The 27,993-nt window shown below is 39.5% G+C and overlaps 1 protein-coding gene across 1 annotated transcript in view; it reads left to right on the forward strand.

Moving 5' to 3' along the window:
* SETDB2 (SET domain bifurcated histone lysine methyltransferase 2) overlaps positions 1-27,993 on the forward strand; it is a 554,051-nt gene that overhangs the window by 481,914 nt on the left and 44,144 nt on the right. The window contains exons 11-12 of the mRNA XM_053708364.1: positions 23,925-24,217; positions 26,689-26,777. Of these exons, the coding sequence (XP_053564339.1) occupies positions 23,925-24,217; positions 26,689-26,777 (382 nt within the window). The remainder of the gene's footprint in view (positions 1-23,924; positions 24,218-26,688; positions 26,778-27,993) is intronic.

The raw sequence follows: 27,993 nt of genomic DNA on the forward strand, positions 1-27,993 counted from the left end.
TGAACGCTTGATTCTTGGTCAAAGAGGTTTCTCTGACTCTGTGATTAATACTATGTTACAGGCTCGTAAATCTGTATCTAGAGAGATATATTATAGAGTCTGGAAGACTTATATTTCTTGGTGTCTTTCTCATCATTTTTCCTGGCATTCTTTTAGAATTCCGAGAATTTTACAGTTTCTTCAGGATGGTTTAGATAAAGGTTTGTCCGCAAGTTCCTTGAAAGGACAAATCTCTGCTCTTTCTGTTCTTTTTCACAGAAGCTTTGGTTCGTATAAAACCTGTCATTAAGTCAATTTCTCCTCCTTGGAGTTTGAATTTGGTTCTGGGGGCTCTTCAAGCTCCTCCTTTTGAACCCATGCATTCATTGGGCATTAAATTACTTTCTTGGAAAGTTTTGTTCCTTTTGGCCATCTCTTCTGCCAGAAGAGTATCTGAATTATCTGCTCTTTCTTGTGAATCTCCTTTTCTGATTTTTCACCAGGATAAGGCGGTGTTGCGAACTTCTTTCGAATTTTTACCTAAGGTTGTGAATTCCAACAACATTAGTAGAGAAATTGTGGTTCCTTCATTATGTCCTAATCCTAAGAATTCTAAGGAGAAATCGTTGCATTCTTTGGATGTTGTTAGAGCTTTGAAATATTATGTTGAAGCTACTAAGTCTTTCCGAAAGACTTCTAGTCTATTTGTCATCTTTTCCGGTTCCAGAAAAGGCCAGAAAGCTTCTGCCATTTCTTTGGCATCTTGGTTGAAATCTTTAATTCATCATGCCTATGTCGAGTCGGGTAAAACTCCGCCTCAAAGGATTACAGCTCATTCTACTAGGTCAGTTTCTACTTCCTGGGCGTTTAGGAATGAGGCTTCGGTTGATCAAATTTGCAAAGCAGCAACTTGGTCCTCTTTGCATACTTTTACTAAATTCTAACATTTTGATGTGTTTTCTTCTTCTGAAGCAGTTTTCGGTAGAAAAGTACTTCAGGCAGCGGTTTCTATTTGAATCTTCTGCTTATGTTTTCATTAAACTTTATTTTGGGTGTGGATTATTTTCAGCAGGAATTGGCTGTCTTTATTTTATCCCTCCCTCTCTAGTGACTCTTGCGTGGAAAGATCCACATCTTGGGTAGTCATTATCCCATACGTCACTAGCTCATGGACTCTTGCTAATTACATGAAAGAAAACATAATTTATGTAAGAACTTACCTGATAAATTCATTTCTTTCATATTAGCAAGAGTCCATGAGGCCCACCCTTTTTGTGGTGGTTATGATTTTTTTGTATAAAGCACAATTATTCCAATTTCTTATTTATATGCTTTCGCACTTTTTCTCCAACATTGGTGTGTCGGTCCACGGCGTCATCCTTACTTGTGGGATATTCTCTTCCCCAACAGGAAATGGCAAAGAGTCCCAGCAAAGCTGGTCACATGATCCCTCCTAGGCTCCGCCCACCCCAGTCATTCTCTTTGCCGTTGCACAGGCAACATCTCCACGGAGATGGTTAAGAGTTTTTTTGGTGTTTAAATGTAGTTTTTATTCTTCTATCAAGTGTTTGTTATTTTAAAATAGTGCTGGTATGTACTATTTACTCTGAAACAGAAAAGGATGAAGATTTCTGTTTGTAAGAGGAAGATGATTTTAGCAGACAGTAACTAAAATCGATTGCTGTTTCCACACAGGACTGTTGAGATGAAGTAACTTCAGTTGGGGGAAACAGTTAGCAGACTTTTCTGCTTAAGGTATGACTAGCCATATTTCTAACAAGACCATGTAATGCTGGAAGGCTGTCATTTCCCCTCATGGGGACCGGTAAGCCATTTTCTTAGTCAAACATAAAAGAATAAAGGGCTTAAAAAAGGGCTTAAAAACTGGTAGACATTTTTATGGGCTAAAACGATTGCTTTATTGGGGCATATTATGCAGATTCTAGCTAATAATTGGCATTATAATCTTGGGGAACGTTTAAAAAACGGCAGGCACTGTGTTGGACACCTTTTTTAGTCTGGGGGCCTTTCTAGTTATAGACTGAGCCTCATTTTCGCGCCATTACTGCGCAGTTGTTTTTGGAGAGCAAGGCATGCAGATGCATGTGTGAGGATCTAAGAATCACTAAAAAAGCTTCTAGAAGGCGTCATTTGGTATCGTATTCCCCTCTGGGCTTGGTTGGGTCTCAGCAAAGCATATAGCTGGGACTGTATAGGGGTTAAATTTAAAAACGGCTCCGGTTCCGTTATTTTAAGGGTTAAAGCTCTGAAATTTGGTGTGCAATACTTTTAATGCTTTAAGACACTGTGGTGAAATTTTGGTAATTTTTGAACAATTCCTTCATACTTTTTCACATATTCAGTAATAAAGTGTTTTCAGTTTGAAATTTAAAGAGACAGTAACGGTTTTATTTTAAAACGTTTTTTTGTGCTTTGTTGACAAGTTTAAGCCTGTTTAACATGTCTGTACCATCAGATAAGCTATGTTCTATATGTATGAAAGCCAATGTGTCTCCCCATTTAAATTTATGTGATAATTGTGCCATAGTGTCCAAACAAAGTAAGGACAGTAATGCCACAGATAATGATATTGCCCAAGATGATTCCTCAAATGAGGGGAGTAAACATGATACTACATCATCCCCTACTGTGTCTACACCAGTTTTGCCCACACTGGAGGCCCCTAGTACATCTAGTGCGCCAATACTTATTACCATGCAACAATTAACGGCTGTAATGGATAACTCCATAGCAAATCTTTTATCCAAAATGCCTACTTATCAGAGAAAGCGCGATTGCTCTGTTTTAAACACTGAAGAGCAAGAGGGCGCTGATGATAACTGTTCTGACATACCCTCACACCAATCTCAAGGGGCCATGAGGGAGGTTTTGTCTGATGGAGAAATCTCAGATTCAGAAAAAATTTCTCATCAAGCTGAACCTGATGTTGTGACATTTAAATTTAAATTAGAACATCTCTGCGCACTGCTTAAGGAGGTGTTATCTACTCTGGATGATTGTGACAATTTGGTCATTCCAGAGAAATTATGTAAGATGGACAAGTTCCTAGAGGTTCCGGTGCCCCCCGACGCTTTTCCTATACCCAAGCGGGTGGCGAACATAGTAAATAAAGAGTGGGAAAAGCCCGGCATACCTTTTGTTCCCCCCCCTATATTTAAGAAATTATTTCCTATAGTCGACCCCAGAAAGGACTTATGGCAGACAGTCCCCAAGGTCGAGGGGGCGGTTTCTACTCTAAACAAACGCACTACTATTCCTATCGAAGATAGTTGTGCTTTCAAAGATCCTATGGATAAAAAATTAGAGGGTTTGCTTAAAAAGATTTTTGTACAGCAAGGTTACCTTCTACAACCAATTTCATGCATTGTTCCTGTCACTACGGCAGCGTGTTTCTGGTTCGAGGAACTAGAAAAGTCGCTCAGTAAAGAATCTTCGTATGAGGAGGTTATGGACAGAGTTCAAGCACTTAAATTGGCTAACTCTTTTGTTTTAGATGCCGCTTTGCAATTAGCTAGATTAGCGGCGAAAAATTCAGGGTTTGCTATCGCGGCGCGCAGAGCGCTTTGGCTAAAGTCTTGGTCAGCGGATGTGTCTTCCAAGACAAAATTGCTTAACATTCCTTTCAAAGGTAAAACATTATTTGGACCAGATTTGAAAGAGATTATTTCAGACATCACTGGGGGAAAGGGCCACGCCCTCCCACAGGATAGGTCTTTTAAGGCTAAAAATAAGCCTAATTTCTTTCATGTAATTAGCAAGAGTCCATGAGCTAGTGACGTATGGGATATACATTCCTACCAGGAGGGGCAAAGTTTCCCAAACCTCAAAATGCCTATAAATACACCCCTCACCACACCCACAATTCAGTTTTTACAAACTTTGCCTCCGATGGAGGTGGTGAAGTAAGTTTGTGCTAGATTCTACGTTGATATGCGCTCCGCAGCAAGTTGGAGCCCGGTTTTCCTCTCAGCGTGCAGTGAATGTCAGAGGGATGTGAGGAGAGTATTGCCTATTTGAATGCAGTGATCTCCTTCTACGGGGTCTATTTCATAGGTTCTCTGTTATCGGTCGTAGAGATTCATCTCTTACCTCCCTTTTCAGATCGACGATATACTCTTATATATACCATTACCTCTGCTGATTCTCATTTCAGTACTGGTTTGGCTTTCTACAAACATGTAGATGAGTGTCCTGGGGTAAGTAAATCTTATTTTCTGTGACACTCTAAGCTATGGTTGGGCACTTTGTTTATAAAGTTCTAAATATATGTATTCAAACATTTATTTGCCTTGACTCAGGATGTTCAACTTTCCTTATTTTTCAGACAGTCAGTTTCATATTTGGGATAATGCATTTGATTTAATCATTTTTTCTTACCTTCAAAAAATTTGACTCTTTTTCCCTGTGGGCTGTTAGGCTTGCGGGGGCTGAAAATGCTTCATTTTATTGCGTCATTCTTGGCGCGGACTTTTTTGGCGCAAAAATAATTTTCCGTTTCCGGCGTCATACGTGTCGCCGGAAGTTGCGTCATTTTTTGACGTTATTTTGCGCCAAAAATGTCGGCGTTCCGGATGTGGCGTCATTTTTGGCGCTAAAAGCATTTAGGCGCCAAATAATGTGGGTGTCTTATTTGGCGCTAAAAAATATGGGCGTCGCTTTTGTCTCCACATTATTTAAGTCTCATTTTTCATTGCTTCTGGTTGCTAGAAGCTTGTTCTTTGGCATTTTTTCCCATTCCTGAAACTGTCATTTAAGGAATTTTTTCAATTTTGCTTTATATGTTGTTTTTTCTCTTACATATTGCAAGATGTCTCACGTTGCATCTGAGTCAGAAGATACTACAGGAAAATCGCTGTCTAGTGCTGGATCTACCAAAGCTAAGTGTATCTGCTGTAAACTTTTGGTAGCTATTCCTCCAGCTGTTGTTTGTATTGATTGTCATGACAAACTTGTTAATGCAGATAATATTTCCTTTAGTAAAGTACCATTGCCTGTTGCAGTTCCTTCAACATCTAAGGTGCAGAATGTTCCTGATAACATAAGAGATTTTGTTTCTGAATCCATAAAGAAGGCTATGTCTGTTATTTCTCCTTCTAGTAAACGTAAAAAATCTTTTAAAACTTCTCTCCCTACAGATGAATTTTTAAATGAACATCATCATTCTGATTCTGATGACTCTTCTGGTTCAGAGGATTCTGTCTCAGAGGTTGATGCTGATAAATCTTCATATTTATTTAAAATGGAATTTATTCGTTCTTTACTTAAAGAAGTTCTAATTGCTTTAGAAATAGAGGATTCTGGTCCTCTTGATACTAATTCTAAACGTTTGGATAAGGTATTTAAATCTCCTGTGGTTATTCCAGAAGTTTTTCCTGTTCCTAATGCTATTTCTGCAGTAATTTCCAAAGAATGGGATAAATTGGGTAATTCATTTACTCCTTCTAAACGTTTTAAGCAATTATATCCTGTACCGTCTGACAGATTAGAATTTTGGGACAAAATCCCTAAAGTTGATGGGGCTATTTCTACCCTTGCTAAACGTACTACTATTCCTACGTCAGATGGTACTTCGTTTAAGGATCCTTTAGATAGGAAAATTGAATCCTTTCTAAGAAAAGCTTATCTGTGTTCAGGTAATCTTCTTAGACCTGCTATATCTTTGGCTGATGTTGCTGCAGCTTCAACTTTTTGGTTGGAAACTTTAGCGCAACAAGTAACACATCATGATTCTCATGATATTATTATTCTTCTTCAGCATGCTAATAATTTTATCTGTGATGCCATCTTTGATATTATCAGAGTTGATGTCAGGTTTATGTCTCTAGCTATTTTAGCTAGAAGAGCTTTATGGCTTAAGACTTGGAATGCTGATATGGCTTCTAAATCAACTCTACTTTCCATTTCTTTCCAGGGTAACAAATTATTTGGTTCTCAGTTGGATTCTATTATTTCAACTGTTACTGGTGGGAAAGGAACTTTTTTACCACAGGATAAAAAATCTAAGGGTAAAAACAGGGCTAATAATCGTTTTCGTTCCTTTCGTTTCAACAAAGAACAAAAGTCTGATCCTTCATCCTCAGGAGCAGTTTCAGTTTGGAAACCATCTCCAATCTGGAATAAATCCAAGCCAGCCAGAAAGGCAAAGCCTGCTTCTAAGTCCACATGAAGGTGCGGCCCTCATTCCAGCTCAGCTGGTAGGGGGCAGGTTACGTTTTTTCAAAGAAATTTGGATCAATTCTGTTCACAATCTTTGGATTCAGAACATTGTTTCAGAAGGGTACAGAATTGGTTTCAAGATGAGACCTCCTGCAAAGAGATTTTTTCTTTCCCGTGTCCCAGTAAATCCAGTAAAAGCTCAAGCATTTCTGAATTGTGTTTCAGATCTAGAGTTGACTGGAGTAATTATGCCAGTTCCAGTTCAGGAACAGGGGATGGGGTTTTATTCAAATCTCTTCATTGTACCAAAGAAGGAGAATTCCTTCAGACCAGTTCTGGATCTAAAAATATTGAATCGTTATGTAAGGATACCAAAGTTCAAGATGGTAACTGTAAGGACTATCTTGCCTTTTGTTCAGCAAGGGAATTATATGTCCACAATAGATTTACAGGATGCATATCTGCATATTCCGATTCATCCAGATCATTATCGGTTCCTGAGATTCTCTTTTCTGGACAAGCATTACCAGTTTGTGGCTCTGCCGTTTGGCCTAGCTACAGCTCCAAGAATTTTTACAAAGGTTCTCTGTGCCCTTCTGTCTGTAATCAGAGAACAGGGTATTGTGGTATTTCCTTATTTGGACGATATCTTGGTACTTGCTCAGTCTTTACATTTAGCAGAATTTCATACGAATCGACTTGTGTTGTTTCTTCAAGATCATGGTTGGAGGATCAATTTACCAAAAAGTTCATTGATTCCTCAGACAAGGGTAACCTTTCTGGGTTTCCAGATAGATTCAGTGTCCATGACTCTGTCTTTAACAGACAAGAGACGTCTAAAACTGATTGCAGCTTGTCGAAACCTTCAGTCACAATCATTCCCTTCGGTAGCCTTATGCATGGAAATTCTAGGTCTTATGACTGCTGCATCGGACGCGATCCCCTTTGCTCGTTTTCACATGCAACCTCTTCAGCTTTGTATGCTGAATCAATGGTGCAAGGATTACACAAAGATATCTCAATTAATATCTTTAAAACCGATTGTTCGACACTCTCTAACGTGGTGGACAGATCACCATCGTTTAATTCAGGGGGCTTCTTTTGTGCTTCCGACCTGGACTGTAATTTCAACAGATGCAAGTCTCTCAGGTTGGGGAGCTGTGTGGGGATCTCTGACGGCACAAGGAGTTTGGGAATCTCAGGAGGTGAGATTACCGATCAATATTTTGGAACTCCGTGCAATTTTCAGAGCTCTTCAGTTTTGGCCTCTTCTGAAGAGAGAATCGTTCATTTGTTTTCAGACAGACAATGTCACAACTGTGGCATACATCAATCATCAAGGAGGAACTCACAGTCCTCTGGCTATGAAAGAAGTATCTTGAATTTTGGTTTGGGCGGGATCCAGCTCCTGTCTAATCTCTGTGGTTCGTATCCCAGGTGTAGACAATTGGGAAGCGGATTATCTCAGTCGCCAAACGTTGCATCCGGGCGAATGGTCTCTTCACCCAGAGGTATTTCTTCAGATTGTTCAAATGTGGGAACTTCCAGAAATAGATTTGATGGCGTCCCATCTAAACAAGAAACTTCCCAGGTATCTGTCCAGATCCCGGGATCCTCAGGCGGAGGCAGTGGATGCATTATCACTTCCTTGGAAGTATCATCCTGCCTATATCTTTCCGCCTCTAGTTCTTCTTCCAAGAGTAATCTCCAAGATTCTGAAGGAATGCTCGTTTGTTCTGCTGGTAGCTCCGGCATGGCCTCACAGGTTTTGGTATGCGGATCTTGTCCGGATGGCCTCTTGCCAACCGTGGACTCTTCCGTTAAGACCAGACCTTCTGTCGCAAGGTCCTTTTTTCCATCAGGATCTGAAATCCTTAAATTTAAAGGTATGGAGATTGAACGCTTGATTCTTCGTCAAAGAGGTTTCTCTGACTCTGTGATTAATACTATGTTACAGGCTCGTAAATCTGTATCTAGAGAGATATATTATAGAGTCTGGAAGACTTATATTTCTTGGTGTATTTCTCATCATTTTTCTTGGCATTCTTTTAGAATACCGAGAATTTTACAGTTTCTTCAGGATGGTTTAGATAAAGGTTTGTCCGCAAGTTCCTTGAAAGGACAAATCTCTGCTCTTTCTGTTCTTTTTCACAGAAAGATTGCTATTCTTCCTGATATTCATTGTTTTGTACAAGCTTTGGTTCGTATAAAACCTGTCATTAAGTCAATTTCTCCTCCTTGGAGTTTGAATTTGGTTCTGGGGGCTCTTCAAGCTCCTCCGTTTGAACCTATGCATTCATTGGACATTAAATTACTTTCTTGGAAAGTTTTGTTCCTTTTGGCCATCTCTTCTGCCAGAAGAGTTTCTGAATTATCTGCTCTTTCTTGTGAGTCTCCTTTTCTGATTTTTCATCAGGATAAGGCGGTGTTGCGAACTTCTTTTGAATTTTTACCTAAAGTTGTGAATTCCAACAACATTAGTAGAGAAATTGTGGTTCCTTCATTATGTCCTAATCCTAAGAATTCTAAGGAGAAATCGTTGCATTCTTTGGATGTTGTTAGAGCTTTGAAATATTATGTTGAAGCTACTAAATCTTTCCGAAAGACTTCTAGTCTATTTGTTATCTTTTCCGGTTCTAGAAAAGGCCAGAAAGCTTCTGCCATTTCTTTGGCATCTTGGTTGAAATCTTTAATTCATCTTGCCTATGTTGAGTCGGGTAAAACTCAGTCTCAGAGAATTACAGCTCATTCTACTAGGTCAGTTTCTACTTCCTGGGCGTTTAGGAATGAAGCTTCGGTTGATCAGATTTGCAAAGCAGCAACTTGGTCCTCTTTGCATACTTTTACTAAATTCTACCATTTTGATGTATTTTCTTCTTCTGAAGCAGTTTTTGGTAGAAAAGTACTTCAGGCAGCGGTTTCAGTTTGAATCTTCTGCTTATGTTTTTCGTTAAACTTTATTTTGGGTGTGGATTATTTTCAGCAGGAATTGGCTGTCTTTATTTTATCCCTCCCTCTCTAGTGACTCTTGTGTGGAAAGATCCACATCTTGGGTAATCATTATCCCATACGTCACTAGCTCATGGACTCTTGCTAATTACATGAAAGAAAACATAATTTATGTAAGAACTTACCTGATAAATTCATTTCTTTCATATTAGCAAGAGTCCATGAGGCCCGCCCTTTTTTTGTGGTGGTTATGATTTTGTATAAAGCACAATTATTCCAATTCCTTATTTTATATGCTTTCGCACTTTTTTATCACCCCACTTCTTGGCTATTCGTTAAACTGAATTGTGGGTGTGGTGAGGGGTGTATTTATAGGCATTTTGAGGTTTGGGAAACTTTGCCCCTCCTGGTAGGAATGTATATCCCATACGTCACTAGCTCATGGACTCTTGCTAATATGAAAGAAATGAATTTATCAGGTAAGTTCTTACATAAATTATGTTTTTCGTCCCTTTCGCAGAAACGGACCATCCTCTAATTCTGCATCCTCTAAGCAAGAGGGTAATACTTCACAACCCAAACCAGCCTGGAAACCAATGCAAGGCTGGAACAAGGGTAAGCAGGCCAAGAAGCCTACCACTGCTACCAAAACAGCATGAAGGGATAGCCCCCGATCCGGGACCGGATCTAGTGGGGGGCAGACTCTCTCTCTTTGCTCAGGCTTGGGCAAGAGATGTTCAGGATCCTTGGGCGCTAGAAATAGTTTCTCAAGGTTATCTCCTGGAATTCAAGGAACTTCCCCCAAGGGGAAGGTTCCACAGGTCTCACTTATCTTCAAACCAAATAAAGAGACAGGCATTCTTACATTGTGTAGAAGACCTGTTAAAGATGGGAGTGATACATCCAGTTCCAATAAGAGAACAAGGAATGGGATTTTATTCCAATCTGTTCATAGTTCCCAAAAAAGAGGGAACATTCAGACCAATTTTGGATCTGAAGATCCTAAACAAATTTCTCAGGGTACCATCGTTCAAAATGGAAACTATTCGAACGATCCTACCCACCATCCAGGAAAGTCAATTTATGACTAGCCTGGATTTAAAGGATGCGTACCTACATATTCCTATCCACAAGGAACATCATCAGTTCCTAAGGTTCGCTTTTCTGGACAAGCATTACCAGTTTGTGGCACTTCCATTCGGATTAGCCACTGCTCCAAGGATTTTCACAAAGGTACTAGGGTCCCTTCTAGCGGTTCTAAGACCAAGGGGCATTGCAGTAGTACCTTACTTGGACGACATCCTAATTCAAGCGTCGTCCCTGTCAAAAGCAAAGGCTCATACGGACATCGTCCTAGCCTTTCTCAGATCTCACGGATGGAAGGTGAACAAAGAAAAAAGTTCTCTGTCCCCGTCAACAAGAGTTCCCTTCTTGGGAACAATAATAGATTCCTTAGAAATGAGGATTTTTCTGACAGAGGTCAGAAAATCAAAACTTCTAAGCTCTTGTCAAGTACTTCATTCTGTTCCTCGTCCTTCCATAGCGCAGTGCATGGAAGTAATAGGATTGATGGTTGCAACAATGGACATAGTTCCTTTTGCACAAATTCATCTAAGACCATTACAACTGTGCATGCTCAGACAGTGGAATGGGGATTATACAGACTTGTCTCCGATGATTCAAGTAGATCAAAAGACCAGAGATTCACTCCGTTGGTGGCTGACCCTGGACAATCTGTCACAGGGAATGAGCTTCCGCAGACCAGAGTGGGTCATTGTCACGACCGACGCCAGTCTAGTGGGCTGGGGCGCTGTCTGGGAATCCCTGAAAGCTCAGGGTCTATGGTCTCGGGAAGAGTCTCTTCTCCCAATAAACATTCTGGAACTGAGAGCGATATTCAATGCTCTCAGAGCTTGGCCTCAACTAGCAAAAGCCAAATTCATAAGGTTTCAATCAGACAACATGACGACCGTTGCATATATCAATCATCAGGGGGGAACAAGGACTTCCCTGGCGATGAAAGAAGTGACCAAGATAATTCAATGGGCGGAGGATCACTCCTGCCACTTGTCTGCGATCCACATCCCAGGAGTGGAAAATTGGGAAGCGGATTTTCTGAGTCGTCAGACATTCCATCCGGGGGAGTGGGAACTCCATCCGGAAATCTTTGCCCAAATAACTCAATTATGGGGCATTCCAGACATGGATCTGATGGCGTCTCGTCAGAACTTCAAGGTTCCTTGCTACGGGTCCAGATCCAGGGATCCCAAGGCGACTCTAGTAGATGCACTAGTAGCACCTTGGACCTTCAACCTAGCTTATGTATTCCCACCGTTTCCTCTCATTCCCAGGCTGGTAGCCAGGATCAATCAGGAGAGGGCCTCGGTGATCTTGATAGCTCCTGCGTGGCCACGCAGGACTTGGTATGCAGACCTGGTGAATATGTCATCGGCTCCACCATGGAAGCTACCTTTGAGACAGGACCTTCTTGTTCAGGGTCCATTCGAACATCCGAATCTGGTTTCCCTCCAACTGACGGCTTGGAGATTGAATGCTTGATTTTATCAAAGCGTGGGTTTTCAGATTCTGTAATAGATACTCTGATTCAGGCTAGAAAGCCTGTAACTAGAAAAATTTACCATAAAATATGGAAAAAATATATCTGTTGGTGTGAATCCAAAGGATTACCATGGAACAAGATAAAAATTCCTAAGATTCTATCCTTTCTACAAGAAGGTTTGGAGAAAGGATTATCTGCAAGTTCTCTAAAAGGACAGATCTCTGCTTTATCTGTCTTACTACACAAAAGACTGGCAGCCGTGCCAGATGTTCAAGCATTTGTTCAGGCTCTGGTTAGGATCAAGCCTGTTTACAGACCTTTGACTCCTCCCTGGAGTCTAAATCTAGTTCTTTCAGTTCTTCAAGGGGTTCCGTTTGAACCTTTACATTCCATAGATATTAAGTTACTATCTTGGAAAGTTTTGTTTTTAGTTGCAATTTCTTCTGCTAGAAGAGTTTCAGAGTTATCTGCTCTGCAGTGTTCTCCGCCCTATCTGGTGTTCCATGCAGATAAGGTGGTTTTGCGTACTAAGCCTGGTTTTCTTCCGAAAGTTGTTTCTAACAAAAATATTAACCAGGAGATAGTTGTACCTTCTTTGTGTCCGAATCCAGTTTCAAAGAAGGAACGTTTGTTACACAATTTGGACGTAGTCCGTGCTCTAAAATGCTATTTAGAGGCTACTAAAGATTTCAGACAAACATCTTCCTTGTTTGTTTATTCTGGTAAAAGGAGAGGTCAAAAAGCGACTTCTACCTCTCTTTCCTTTTGGCTTAAAAGCATTATCCGATTGGCTTATGAGACTGCCGGACGGCAGCCTCCCGAAAGAATCACAGCTCACTCCACTAGGGCTGTGGCTTCCACATGGGCCTTCAAGAACGAGGCTTCTGTTGACCAGATATGTAAGGCAGCGACTTGGTCTTCACTGCACACTTTTGCCAAATTTTACAAATTTTATACTTTTGCTTCTTCGGAGGCTATTTTTGGGAGAAAGGTTTTGCAAGCTGTGGTTCCTTCCGTTTAGGTGACCTGATTTGCTCCCTCCCTTCATCCGTGTCCTAAAGCTTTGGTATTGGTTCCCACAAGTAAGGATGACGCCGTGGACCGGACACACCAATGTTGGAGAAAACAGAATTTATGCTTACCTGATAGATTACTTTCTCCAACGGTGTGTCCGGTCCACGGCCCGCCCTGGTTTTTTTAATCAGGTCTGATGAATTATTTTCTCTAACTACAGTCACCACGGTACCATATGGTTTCTCCTATATATATTTCCTCCTGTCCGTCGGTCGAATGACTGGGGTGGGCGGAGCCTAGGAGGGATCATGTGACCAGCTTTGCTGGGACTCTTTGCCATTTCCTGTTGGGGAAGAGAATATCCCACAAGTAAGGATGACGCCGTGGACCGGACACACCGTTGGAGAAAGTAATTTATCAGGTAAGCATAAATTCTGTTTTTTCTTATCACCCCACTTCTTGGCTATTCGTTAAACTGATTTGTGGGTGTGGTGAGGGGTGTATTTATAGGCATTTTGAGGTTTGGGAAACTTTGCCCCTCCTGGTAGGAATGTATATCCCATACGTCACTAGCTCATGGACTCTTGCTAATATGAAAGAAATGAATTTATCAGGTAAGTTCTTACATAAATGATGTTTTTTGATGTGGCCGATAGCTTCCATTCTAAGGGAGTCTGCCTTTGTAAGGGGTAATTTTGGGGGGGACATTTCAATACTGTGTACAGAGATTCATTTGAGTCACTTCTAGTGATAAACATTATGATTTGGGCTTATTATTTAGTTAATTTAAAATGGTAACATAATTTTAACAATTTTTTTTTTTTTGTAATAATTTTTACTTTACTACAAATTATATTATACCAATGTGATAAAGATGTAATGTTCTCCTGCAAGTGCCTCCAATGTGTTATATATTTATGTAACAATATTTTTGATTAATGGAATTATGAATATTAATAATCAATCATAAAATGATTGTCAGCAATACCTCCAATTAATAAAATAGAATCCTATCAATACATCAGTGCTATTGATGTATCTAGAAATTATGACGATAAAATTATTATAAATATTAATAATCTCAAATTAAATTAATTCCTGAGTTCTCACCAGTTAATCTCTATAAACACATACACAATAATGTATTGTTTTTGACCAAATATATATGTCTAGTTTATACAATATCCTATATCAAGCAAGCTATAAAAATATCCATATTAATTAATATTCAATTAAATTGTCTGGTACCTATGTATTATCGACACAATATAATCTATAAATCTACCTTAACCCAAAATGAATCACTTAACAAATATCCACATGAATTTTACAAGAACAATTTGTATTTAACCAGCAGCACTTAGTCCCATGCCAAAATATGGACTACTAACTTAACAATGCTTAGTTAACAATATAACCAAATATTATAATAAGAATCTTATCTTAAATTCAATAAATCTAATGGAATTTGCTGTAGATTATTATTCAAAAACTAGCCAAAAATAGCCTTATATCACTTCAAATAATCTACCAGTAATTTATATATTATCAAAACAATAGCCAATTTATGTGCAATTCTTAAGAGATTTCACAGTAAATAAGAACATAAATTTATAAGTATGAACTGCAAAACCCTTCTTTAATAATAAGGTTACTTAGCACTAGTATATTTAATATAGGATGTACACTGGTCTATTTAATTATAGCGTTGCAAATATAAAGTACCTCTTTAAATTCCAGCTTCAATTAAACTAGAGCAATAAAGAATATCTTTGCTTAAAACACTAAAAATATAACAACATCAAACCACTTAATACATTACCAGCAAACCAATTTGAGAGTTCAATATTTCAGATTTTCCTTATGGTCATGCATGAAGGTAGCTCTATTTTGCAAGGGTACAGGTCACAAGGTATCTCTCTTGCCCAATGAAAGTTTTCCAGCCAGGATTCAGAGAAAATAACCCAACGGTGTGTATCTCTGTTTTACCAAAGTGAGTCTGTCCCTTCTTGCATAGTGTGAAAGCATATATTAATGATAGGCCACTCCTTCATTCTCTAATCATTCCATATAGAAAATCTGGATACGCCCTTTGAGTCGGAGCTCACCTCTCATATGTTACTGGGAATTGCCACTTTGTAATTCAATCTCCCTTTGATTGGAAACCTTTGGCTGCAATTCTCGCACTGGACACCGGGGGAACAATAGGCAACCAAATGTAGTTTCATTAGTAAATACTACAGAAAAATATATATTTTTACAGTGTTCTGTTAATACATTTATATTTTCTAGCTCAGTAAACTATTTGGTGAATTTGATATGGTATTATTTAATTTGACTGAGCATGTGTATTTCAATACCAAACATGGGTATACATTGATTTAGTATGTATTCTTATACATTTAAATATTAGACCTGTGCATAATATTAAATCTATATAATATACATATAATATATACTTCCTACTGATAATGTCTTAAGAGCTGTACTTAAGTCATGTTTCTATAAGGGGACTTAAAAGGATTTTCATTCATAATTTCAGTATGAGATTAATTACTATTGCAGTATGAAATTAATAAGTACTCATTTCATCAGTATTTTGATAGTATATTTTGATTTTGTAAAATTTTCCAGTCATTCCCATATTATATACATACATGTAATTAGGAGCGAATTCTGTTGGAACTAGTATCATTATATATAGATCATATATATATTTGATTTGATTCCATCTAATAGGAATACATTGTATATCTGTGGATATCACTGTAATATTGAGTGCATAAAACTATATGATACAATTCATAGCACAAATTACATAGGCATTTATATACCAGTATATACCGGTCATATTTGGAACCTACTTGGTTTATCCAATGCTTATAATGAACTGCAACATCTTAAATATCAATATAGATATGTATTAATTTCCCTTCATATTTAAAGATATTATGCAACATGGTTGAGACATGAGATACCCCTCAGAATATATATATATATATATATATATATATATATATATATATATATATAACTGAGGTACAAATTAAATATTTGAAAATTTATAATATGGGTTATTTAAAATTCCAATTTGTTTTCACATGCCTGTAAGTGTCTACTCCAGACATTGTATTGGAACTTGAAAAGGGAATTCTTTGTCCCACCATTTGCCTGTGTTAAATCAATTACCCTTCTGAGATTTTGCTAGCTTCAAAGGTCAGTTTAGACTAAACGCCTGCTGTCCTCACAGGGGGTCTAGTGATCTGATAGGTAATACATCTCTTAAACAGCAGTTCAAAGGTCCCTTTGTAGTTTGAGACATCCTGTCTGTGAAGTGTATCTTACTCAGTAAGGCAATCTGAAATGTATGCTAAATCAGTAAGGCGGGTTTGTGTCAATTTCTGACATCATAACTGCAGATACAAATGAATGTATCTAGCAATGGTCAAAGCATATCCAAGTTTAATATATAAATTAATTTTTTATCTATGTAATGCATATACAGTACAGTATATGTACAGGGCATATGAATTGACTGGTCCAGTCGCCAAATGTGGCCTAAAATCCATGCAGGCAAGTAAAACTTTTAACTTGCCAGCCTGTACCGACTACTTGACATTTTCCTAATTGGGACATCAGTAGCAGTAAAAAAACATAATAAAGCAGTCAAACTGCCCTTCACACTCGCACACAGGGAAAGGAGGGAAGAAAGGGGAGGCTCTGTCAAAAGCATACAAACGACCTCCCCTTTTCTCCAACATTGGTGTGTCCGGTCCACGGCGTCATCCTTACTTGTGGGAATATCTCTTCCCCAACAGGAAATGGCAAAGAGTCCCAGCAAAGCTGGCCATATAGTCCCTCCTAGGCTCCGCCCACTCCAGTCATTCTCTTTGCCGTTGCACAGGCAACATCTCCACGGAGATGGTTAAGAGTATGTGGTGTTTAGTTGTATTTTTTTTTATTCTACTATCAAGAGTTTGTTATTTTAAAATAGTGCTGGTATGTACTATTTACTCTGAAACAGAAAAGGATGAAGATTTCTGTTTGTGAGAGGAAGATGATTTTAGCAGACAGTAACTAAAATCGATTGCTGTTTCCACATAGGACTGTTGAGATGAAGTAACTTCAGTTGGGGGAAACAGTTAGCAGACTTTTCTGCTTAAGGTATGACTAGCCATATTTCTAACAAGACTATGTAATGCTGGAAGGCTGTCATTTCCCCTCATGGGGATCCGTAAGCCATTTTCAAACAGAATAAAGGGCTTAATATGGGCTATAAAACTGGTAGACACTTTTATGGGCTAAATCGATTGCTTTATTTGGACATTTTATACATGTTTATGCTGATAATTCACACTTATAAACTTGGGGAACGTTTTTTAACGTCAGGCACTATGTTAAACACCTTTTCCAGTCAGGGAGGGCCTTCCCAGTTGTAGGCTGAGCCTCATTTTCGCGCCATTACTGCGCAGTTGTTTTTGAGAACAAGACATGCAGATGCATGTGTGAGGACCTGAAAGTAGTTGGAAAAGTTTCTAGAAGGCGTCATTTGGTATCGTATTCCCCTCTGGGCTTGGTAAAGTCACAGCAAAGGCTGTAGCTGGGACTGTATAGGGGTTAAATTTGTAAACGGCTCCGGTTCCGTTATTTTAAGGGTTAAAGCTCTGAAAATTGGTATGCAATACTTTTAATGCTTTAAGACACTGTGGTGAAATTTTGGTAAATTTTGAACAATTCCTTCATACATTTTCACATATTCAGTAATAAAGTGTGCTCTGTTTAAAATTTAAAGAGACAGTAACGGTTTTGTTTTAAAACGTTTTTTGTGCTTTATTGACAAGTTTAAGCCTGTTTAACATGTCTGTGCCTTCGGATAAGCTATGTTCTATATGTATGAAAGCCAATGTGTCTCCCCATTCAAAATTGTGTGATAATTGTGCCATAGCGTCCAAACAAAGTAAGGACAGTACTGCCACAGATAATGAAATTGCCCAAGATGATTCCTCAGATGAGGGGAGTAGACATGATACTACATCATCTCCTACTGTGTCTACACCAGTTTTGCCCACGCAGGAGGCCCCTAGTACATCTAGCGCGCCAATGCTTATTACCATGCAACAATTGACGGCTGTAATGGATAACTCCATAGCAAATATTTTATCCAAAATGCCTGCATATCAGAGAAAGCGCGATTGCTCTGTTTTAAACACTGAAGAGCAGGAGGGCGCTGATGATAATTGTTCTGTCATACCTTCACAACAATCTGAAGTGGCCATGAGGGAGGTTTTGTCAGATGGGGAAATTTCAGATTCAGGAAAAATTTCTCAACAAGCTGAACCTGATGTTGTGACATTTAAATTTAAATTAGAACATCTCCGCGCACTGCTTAAGGAGGTGTTATCTACTCTGGATGATTGTGACAACTTGGTCATTCCAGAGAAATTATGCAAGATGGACAAGTTTCTAGAGGTTCCGGTGCACCCCGACGCTTTTCCTATACCCAAGCGGGTGGCGGACATAGTGAATAAGGAGTGGGAGAAGCCCGGCATACCTTTTGTTCCCCCCCCTATATTTAAGAAATTATTTCCTATGGTCGACCCCAGAAAGGACTTATGGCAGACAGTCCCTAAGGTCGAGGGGGCAGTTTCTACTCTAAACAAGCGAACTACTATCCCTATCGAGGATAGTTATGCTTTCAAAGATCCTATGGATAAAAAGATTTTTGTACAGCAGGGTTACCTTCTACAACCCATTTCGTGCATTGTTCCTGTCACTACAGCAGCGTGTTTCTGGTTCGAGGAACTAGAAAAGTCGCTCAGTAGAGAGACTCCGTATGAGGAGGTTATGGACAGAGTTCACGCACTTAAGTTGGCTAACTCTTTTATTTTAGATGCCGCTTTGCAATTAGCAAGATTAGCGGCGAAAAATTCAGGGTTTGCAATTGTGGCGCGCAGAGCGCTTTGGCTAAAGTCTTGGTCAGCGGATGTATCATCCAAGACAAAATTGCTTAACATCCCTTTCAAAGGTAAAACTCTCTTTGGGCCAGAATTGAAAGAGATTATCTCAGACATCACTGGGGGAAAGGGCCACGCCCTTCCACAAGATAGGCCTTTCAAGGCCAAGAATAAGTCTAATTTTCGTTCCTTTCGCAATTTCAGGAATGGACCGGCCTCTAATTCTGCATCCTGTAAGCAAGAGGGTAATGCCTTACAGCCCAAACCAGCCTGGAAACCTATGCAAGGCTGGAACAAGGGTAAGCAGGCCAAGAAGCCTGCTACTGCTAACAAAACAGCATGAAGGAGTAGCCCCCGATCCGGGACCGGATATAGTAGGGGGCAGACTCTCTCTCTTTGCTCAGGCTTGGGCAAGAGATGTTCAGGATCCCTGGGCACTAGAAATAGTTTCTCAGGGTTATCTTCTGGAATTCAAGGAACTACCCCCAAGGGGAAGGTTCCACATGTCTCACTTATCCTTAAACCAAATAAAGAGACAGGCGTTCTTACATTGTGTAGAAGACCTGTTAAAGATGGGAGTGATATACCCTATTCCAATGACGGAACAAGGAATGGGATTTTACTCAAATCTGTTCGTAGTTCCCAAAAAAGAGGGAACCTTCAGACCAATTCTGGATTTAAAGATCCTAAACAAATTTCTCAGGGTACCATCGTTCAAAATGGAAACCATTCGAACGATTCTACCCACTATCCAGGAAGGTCAATTTATGACTACCGTGGATCTAAAGGATGCATACCTACATATTCCTATCCACAAAGAACATCATCAGTTCCTAAGGTTCGCCTTTCTGGACAAACATTACCAGTTTGTGGCCCTCCCATTCGGGTTAGCCACTGCTCCAAGGATTTTCACAAAGGTACTCGGGTCCCTTCTAGCGGTTCTAAGACCGAGGGGCATTGCAGTAGTACCGTACTTGGACGACATTCTAATACAAGCGTCGTCCCTTTCAAAAGCAAAGGCTCATACAGACATCGTTCTGGCCTTTTTCAGATCTCACGGATGGAAGGTGAACATAGAAAAGAGTTCTCTGTCTCCGTCAACAAGAGTCCCCTTCTTGGGAACAATAATAGATTCCTTAGAAATGAGGATTTTTCTGACAGATGTCAGAAAGTCAAAACTTCTAAGCACTTGTCAAGTTCTTCACTCTGTTCCACGTCCTTCCATAGCTCAGTGCATGGAAGTAGTAGGGTTGATGGTTGCAGCAATGGACATAGTTCCTTTTGCACAAATTCATCTAAGACCATTACAACTGTGCATGCTCAAACAGTGGAATGGGGACTATACAGACTTGTCTCCAGTGATTCTAGTAGATCAGAAGACCAGAGATTCACTCCGTTGGTGGCTGACCCTGGACCATCTATCCCAGGGAATGAGCTTCCGCAGACCAGAGTGGGTCATTGTCACGACCGACGCCAGTCTAGTGGGCTGGGGCGCGGTCTGGGAATCCCTGAAAGCTCAGGGACTATGGTCTCGGGAAGAGTCTCTTCTCCCGATAAACATTCTGGAACTAAGAGCGATATTCAATGCTCTCAGGTCTTGGCCTCAGCTTGCAAAGGCCAGATTCATAAGATTCCAATCAGACAACATGACGACTGTTGCGTATATCAATCATCAGGGGGGAACAAGGAGTTCCCTAGCGATGAAAGAAGTGACCAAAATAATACAATGGGCGGAGGATCACTCCTGCCATCTATCTGCGATCCACATCCCAGTTGTGGAAAACTGGGAAGCGGATTATCTGAGTCGTCAGACTTTCCATCCGGGGGAGTGGGAACTCCACCCGGAGATCTTTGCCCAGTTGACTCAATTATGGGGCATTCCAGACATGGATCTGATGGCGTCTCGTCAGAACTTCAAGGTTCCTTGCTACGGGTCCAGATCCAGGGATCCCAAGGCGACTCTAGTGGATGCACTAGTAGCACCTTGGACCTTCAACCTAGCTTATGTGTTTCCACCGTTTCCTCTCATTCCCAGGCTGGTAGCCAGGATCAAACAGGAGAGGGCCTTGGTGATCTTGATAGCTCCTGCGTGCCCACGCAGGACTTGGTATGCAGACCTGGTGAATATGTCATCGGTTTCACCATGGAAGCTACCTTTGAGACAGGACCTTCTTGTTCAGGGTCCATTCGAACATCCAAATCTGGTCTCCCTCCAGCTGACGGCTTGGAGATTGAACGCTTGATTCTATCAAAGCGTGGGTTTTCAGATTCTGTGATAGATACTCTGGTTCAGGCCAGAAAACCGGTAACTAGAAAGATTTACCATAAAATATGGAAAAGATATATCTGTTGGTGTGAATCCAAGGGATTCCCATGGAATAAGATAAAAATTCCTAAAATTCTTTCCTTTCTGCAAGAAGGTTTGGATAAAGGATTATCTGCGAGTTCTCTAAAGGGACAGGTTTCTGCTTTATCTGTTTTACTACACAAACGACTGGCAGCTGTGCCAGATGTTCAAGCATTTGTTCAGGCTCTGGTTAGGATCAAGCCTGTTTACAGACCTTTGACTCCTCCCTGGAGTCTAAATCTAGTTCTTTCAGTTCTTCAAGGGGTTCCGTTTGAACCTCTACATTCCATAGATATTAAGTTATTATCTTGGAAAGTTTTGTTTTTGGTTGCTATTTCTTCTGCTAGAAGAGTTTCAGAGTTATCTGCTCTGCAGTGTACTCCGCCCTATCTGGTGTTCCATTCAGATAAGGTTGTTTTGCGTACTAAGCCTGGTTTTCTTCCAAAGGTTGTTTCCAACAAGAATATTAACCAGGAGATAGTTGTACCTTCTTTGTGTCCGAAACCAGTTTCAAAGAAGGAACGTTTGCTACACAATTTAGATGTAGTCCGTGCTCTAAAATTCTACTTAGAAGCTACAAAAGAATTCAGACAAACATCTTCTCTGTTTGTCGTCTATTCTGGTAAAAGGAGAGGTCAAAAAGCAACTTCTACCTCTCTTTCCTTTTGGCTTAAAAGCATCATCCGATTGGCTTATGAGACTGCCGGACGGCAGCCTCCCGAAAGAATCACAGCTCACTCCACTAGGGCTGTGGCTTCCACATGGGCCTTCAAGAACGAGGCTTCTGTTGATCAGATATGTAAGGCAGCGACTTGGTCTTCACTGCACACTTTTGCCAAATTTTACAAATTTGATACTTTTGCTTCTTCGGAGGCTATTTTTGGGAGAAAGGTTTTGCAAGCCGTGGTGCCTTCCGTTTAGGTAACCTGATTTGCTCCCTCCCTTCATCCGTGTCCTAAAGCTTTGGTATTGGTTCCCACAAGTAAGGATGACGCCGTGGACCGGACACACCAATGTTGGAGAAAACAGAATTTATGCTTACCTGATAAATTACTTTCTGCAACGGTGTGTCCGGTCCACAGCCCGCCCTGGTTTTTTAATCAGGTCTGATGAATTATTTTCTCTAACTACAGTCACCACGGTACCATACGGTTTCTCCTATATTTTTCCTCCTGTCCGTCGGTCGAATGACTGGGGTGGGCGGAGCCTAGGAGGGACTATATGGCCAGCTTTGCTGGGACTCTTTGCCATTTCCTGTTGGGGAAGAGATATTCCCACAAGTAAGGATGACGCCGTGGACCGGACACACCGTTGGAGAAAGTAATTTATCAGGTAAGCATAAATTCTGTTTTCAGCATGGCTCTCAATCTTTTTCTTGTCAGCTGCTACTTCACGACCCTAAGGTTGTCTGCGCGGGAAGACCAACATCATGCTTCTATGCTAGAGCGGTGGGTGTGTATGAATTTAGTATGGGTTAAATAGTACATCTTTCTGATGCTCTAAGTCGCTGTGAGGTCAAAGGGCTTTCAGGAGGAGGTGTGTGGGACCTAGCTGTCATGCTAGTACAAGAAGCAGTGCTTGTTCACTTTGTGCACATTATTTATGATAATCCTCTAATATAGGCAACTGCTGGGCACAGTGAGTGATCTTACAAAATAAAAAAATAAAAAAGTTTCTAAAGAGCAATTCTTACAGTGTTTTTTGTGTGTGCATAAATATGTGTGTATAGGTATATATGTGTGTGTCTGTGAAAAAAAAAATATATATATATAAATATGTATGTGTGTCTGTATGTATATGTGTGTGTGATTGTTAATATATATGTGTGTGTGTGTGTGTGTATATATACTATATATATATATCTATGTATTTATATGTGTATGTCACTTAGATGGCCATTCTTAATCTACTTCACTAATATAATCTATACATGTCCATAAACAATTATCAGTTTGTCAAACTATATACATTATACGTGTAATTTTAAGTGTATGGTAAAATAATAGGGTGGGTGAGTGGGCTGCTCTTCCTTAAAATTCTTCCTTAAAATACCTGTTTTTGGTCTCAGTCTGGCCCTGGCCTTAATGATGCACAGTTTTGCATTAGATATTTATCCAATGTACTGGCAATGTTTTGTGAGATTATATTAACAATCTTTTCTTTGTTTTTTTATGAGATATATACACACTACATAAAGATACGCACGGGCGAGTAAAGTTTCTTGCGGGCTGTTAAGTTTTGTCATTTCCTGCCGATTGGGCGAGTGGAGTTTTTGGGTAATCATAGGCCCTGTTAGTGTGTGTGTGTGTGTGTGTATATATATATATATATAAAATATAATGTCACTCAGCTATACGCTGACACTTCGCATTGTTCATGTTGATGTGTGGCTTGTGTACAGCTGCTTGGTAATGGAAACCCATTTCATAAAGCTCCTGACACCGTTGTTGTGCTGATGTTACACTTTAAAACTCTAACGATTGATGCAACAGATGATATTTGATTTTTACATGCTACATGATTCTACACTAGGTAGCACCGCTCTGTGACTTTGCATGGTCTATCAATTTGTGGATGGGCTTGTTGTTGCGCCTAGACACTTCCACTTCACAATAATATCACTTACAGATGACTGGGACAGATCTAGTGAGGCAAAAATTTCACAAGAGTTTGCATCCTAAGACAATGCCACGTTTAAAGTCACTGAGCTCTTCAGTATGGGCCATTGTACTACCAATGGAGATTTCATAGCTATGTGATGTATTTAATTGCTCCTTTTAGTAATGGGTGTGTCCACATACATTTGGTCAGATAGTGTATTTATGAAAAAACTAAATACCAATTGTATGTCTATGTAATATATATTTCTTCATTTTATTTGTTCAATCAGAAGGGAATAACTTTTTTTTTTACTGTATTGATGTACTTTTTTTTATTTATAAAGGTGATGTTCATGAACCTTACATTGCAAACATTGCAGTAAGCCCTGGAGAATCAGAATTATTAAAGGCGAAATTAGCCGATGAGGCTATACTAGGATACGTATCAGAAGAAAGCAATTCATCCATACTGTCTGGTACTCAGTCACTGTCAGAGTCTAAATGCAAGGACAATGATGTATCTCTAGAAACCTGTGTAAATGAGACTGCCTCAAGATTATCCCTCCTTGAAATACCTGAAGAAAATGTTTGCTGCTTAGATGCCACAAAAGAAGGAAATGTGGGACGTTTCTTAAATGTAAGTATTAAATGTAATTTAATGCACTGGATGAATTAATAGAATATTTTTTAACAGTAGTTAGGCTCCAATATAGAGTTAGCTAATTTAACGCTAGAGCTCTGCCCTAAGAAAAGATAGACCTGATAAAGACCACAGTCTTATGTCAAAGAGCAGTAATGGAAATAACAAAGCTAAACTTCTGGATCTAACAAAGCACAATTTAGTTCTACTACCAGAATGTCAATATGAATGCTTTGACATACAAAATAGCAAATAGAACATTTCCTAATGCTGATAACAATATTTTTATGTTAAAGGGACAGTCTACACCAGAAGTTTAATTGTTTAAAATGATAGTTAATCCCTTTATTACCCATTCCCTAGTCTTTCACAACCAACACAGGTATATAAATACACTTTTTACCTCTGTGATTACCTTGTATCTAAGCCTCTGCAAACTGCCCCCTTATTTCAGTTCTTTTGACAGACATCCATTTTAGCCAATCAGAGCTGGCTCACCTGAACTCCAGGTGCCTGAGCACAGTGTTATCTATATGACACACATGAACTAACACCCTCTAGTGGTGAAAAACTGTCAAAATGCCCTGACAGAAGAGGCGGCCTTAAAGGGCTTTGAAATTAGCATATGAACCTCCTAGGTTTAACTTTCAAATAACAAAGCTGAACTTCTGGATCTAACAAAGCACAATTTAGTTCTACTACCAGAATGTCAATATGAATGCTTTGACATACAAAATAGCAAATAGAACATTTCCTAATGCTGATAACAATATTTTTATGTTAAAGGGACAGTCTACACCAGAAGTTTTATTGTTTAAAAAGATAGATAATGCCTTTATTACCCATTCCCTAGTCTTTCACAACCAACACAGTTATATAAATACACTTTTTACCTCTGTGATTACCTTGTATCTAAGCCTCTGCAAACTGCCCCCTTATTTCAGTTCTTTTGACAGACATCCATTTTAGCCAATCAGAGCTGGCTCACCTGAACTCCAGGTGCCTGAGCACAGTGTTATCTATATGACACACATGAACTAACACCCTCTAGTGGTGAAAAACTGTCAAAATGCCCTGACAGAAGAGGCGGCCTTAAAGGGCTTTGAAATTAGCATATGAAACTCCTAGGTTTAACTTTCAACTAAGAATACCAAGAGAACAAAGCAAAATTGGTGATAAAAGTAAATTGGAAAATTGTTTAAAATTACATTCTCTATCTGATTCATGAAAGTTAATTTTGGACTAGACTGTCCCTTTAACATTCCATCTTCTCTGCTCAGGGCAATTGTGGGTTCTATTTAGTATTGGTGTTGAGTTCAGGCACCAGATTACCATATATAGGGCTAGATTACGAGTGCAGTGCTTCAGAGTGCCTAAGCATCATGGGAAATGTAGTTCTAAAAAAAATCTGGAGTGCCAAAGTTCGCCATCACTGACCTAGGCCCATTTTGGTATATTTCATGCCACCATTTCACCTCCAAATGTGATCATATTAAAAAATTAACTTTTTAATAAACTTTCGGTTTCTCACTTAAATTATTTACATACTGCGTGTGGAATCATGACACAATTAATTGTAAAAGCTTCTCTGGGATCCCCTCTGTTCAGAAATAGCAGACATATATGGCTTTGCGATTGGTTTTTGGTAATTAGAATGCTGCTAATTGCAGCTGCCCACCATACTTCTATTATTCTCAGCAGTAAAGGGGTTAATCAGGTAGCTTGTAAGGTTAATTTTAGCTGTAGTGTAGAGGTTACTGCCCCACCTGACACCTCCTACTCCCTGACCCCTCCCAAACAGCTCTCTTTCCTCCCTCATCCCCCACTTGTCACCACCATCTTAGGCACTGGCAGACAGTCTGCCAATATGCAGTTTAGGTTTTTTATCTAACTCCCGTTTTCCCTCCCACATCTCCCGCCGGCACCAGCAGATCAACATTACAGACAGTGACATACACACACCATCTGTAACAATCTGGCATCTGCCTTCATATGGATTAGTGCCCCGGTTCCATATGCAGGCAGATGCCTTGAGCTTAGGAACTACAGCTCTCGGTTGTAACTTTATAGTCAAGACTGCTGGTGCTTCCTGCAGTTTGGACATATATATACTGTATATACGTTATGCGACATGTGGTATGATAGGCAAAGTACCGCAAGAGTCCATTTTGGTTAATGGGTTAACTGTTTCACTACTGGGCCACTTCAAAATGTGGCCTTAAAGGGATCACGGGTTGGGAGTCCTGAAAAATGTACTGGAGGTCCACAACTTTTGCAAACTTTCTTATATAGTCTTAATGATCTATTTGTAAATGTTAATAAACTTCAGAATATATTTATTAACATTTATTAAATATAATACTTTTTGTTTATTAAAACCCTATAAATTCCAGTTGTGCATCCTGGTGTATTATCAAGTTCTGAATCATTTTTAATGTTTCATTTTATGTTACTTTTTATTTAAACAGCATAGCTGCAATCCTAATCTGTTTGTGCAGACCGTGTTTGTAGAAACTCATAACAAGAGATTCCCATGGGTGGCATTCTTCACAAAAAGGTTAGAGACATTGATTTTATTTATCTTTTATTTTTTTTGTTTGTTTTTTTTTATTATTAGTTTTTTTTTATTGAGGTTAAATAGCAATACAGCAAAAAAAAAAAACAATATACATATTCAGTAGTACAGAGAAGAAAGTAGAATATCTCCTAATAGTACAAGCAACAAAAATATATACTAAAATATATAATCCAGAAATTGAATTTTATCAGCTACTGCTTCATATGGGTATAAACTAGCATCTGTGGTAGTCAGCACAAGTATATATGAAGCAATATACACGGTTAGTAGTACAGATAGGAGAGTAGGATATCTCATGAAAGTACAGGCAGCTTAATCATACTGAAATATATAATCAAGAAACTGAATAGTACCCGCTATTGCTTAATATGGGTATAAACTAGCATATATGTTAGTCAGCGCATGTATATATGCAACCTCATTTTTCCTATACAGAACATTCCAGATAGGGAGGGGGATATTGATAATAGATTAGCAAAGTATATCAAAACTTATAGTGACATAGGGGCAACTATCAGGATAAAATTCTACATATTTGAGAGCAGACTCTATTGGGAAGAGGGGGATAAGGAGGCAACGCATACTATGTAAATTATGAAGAAATACGCCTGAGGTCAAAGTATGGGAACCAAATAGATAGTAGGGCCTAGGTCTTAGCACTGCTCTGTAATCTCCTCAGTCACGGGATAGGGGTGTAGTACCCGGGAATATACAATACTTAATATTATAGCAGAAAATTGATTCAACCTAGTATTAAGAAACCTGATACAATCATCAAGAATACTGGCACATATATATTAGCAACTGATACTGCTTAGCATCTAAGTTCAATAATTCTAACATTAGATCTTGCACTATAATAAAGCTCAGAAGGTCTCACACCTATGTATAGAGAACATGGGGATACAGCTCTAAATCCCTGTAATGGTGTTACCCACGGCACTGCCATTTGCATAAACTTTCCTCTGAGGAGAGACATTAATATAACTGACATTTCTCTTGTTAAGTGTATCCAGTCCACGGATCATCCATTACTTATGGGATATATTCTCCTTCCCAACAGGAAGCTGCAAGAGTCCACCCACAGCAAAGCTGCTATATAGCTCCTCCCCTAACTGCCATTACCAGTCATTCTCTTGCAAGTCTCAACATAGATAGGAGGTCGTGAGAGTCTGTGGTTTTTTATACTTAGTTT

Source organism: Bombina bombina, chromosome 3 (assembly GCF_027579735.1).
Source record: "Bombina bombina isolate aBomBom1 chromosome 3, aBomBom1.pri, whole genome shotgun sequence".
Taxonomy (NCBI): Eukaryota; Metazoa; Chordata; class Amphibia; order Anura; family Bombinatoridae; genus Bombina; species Bombina bombina.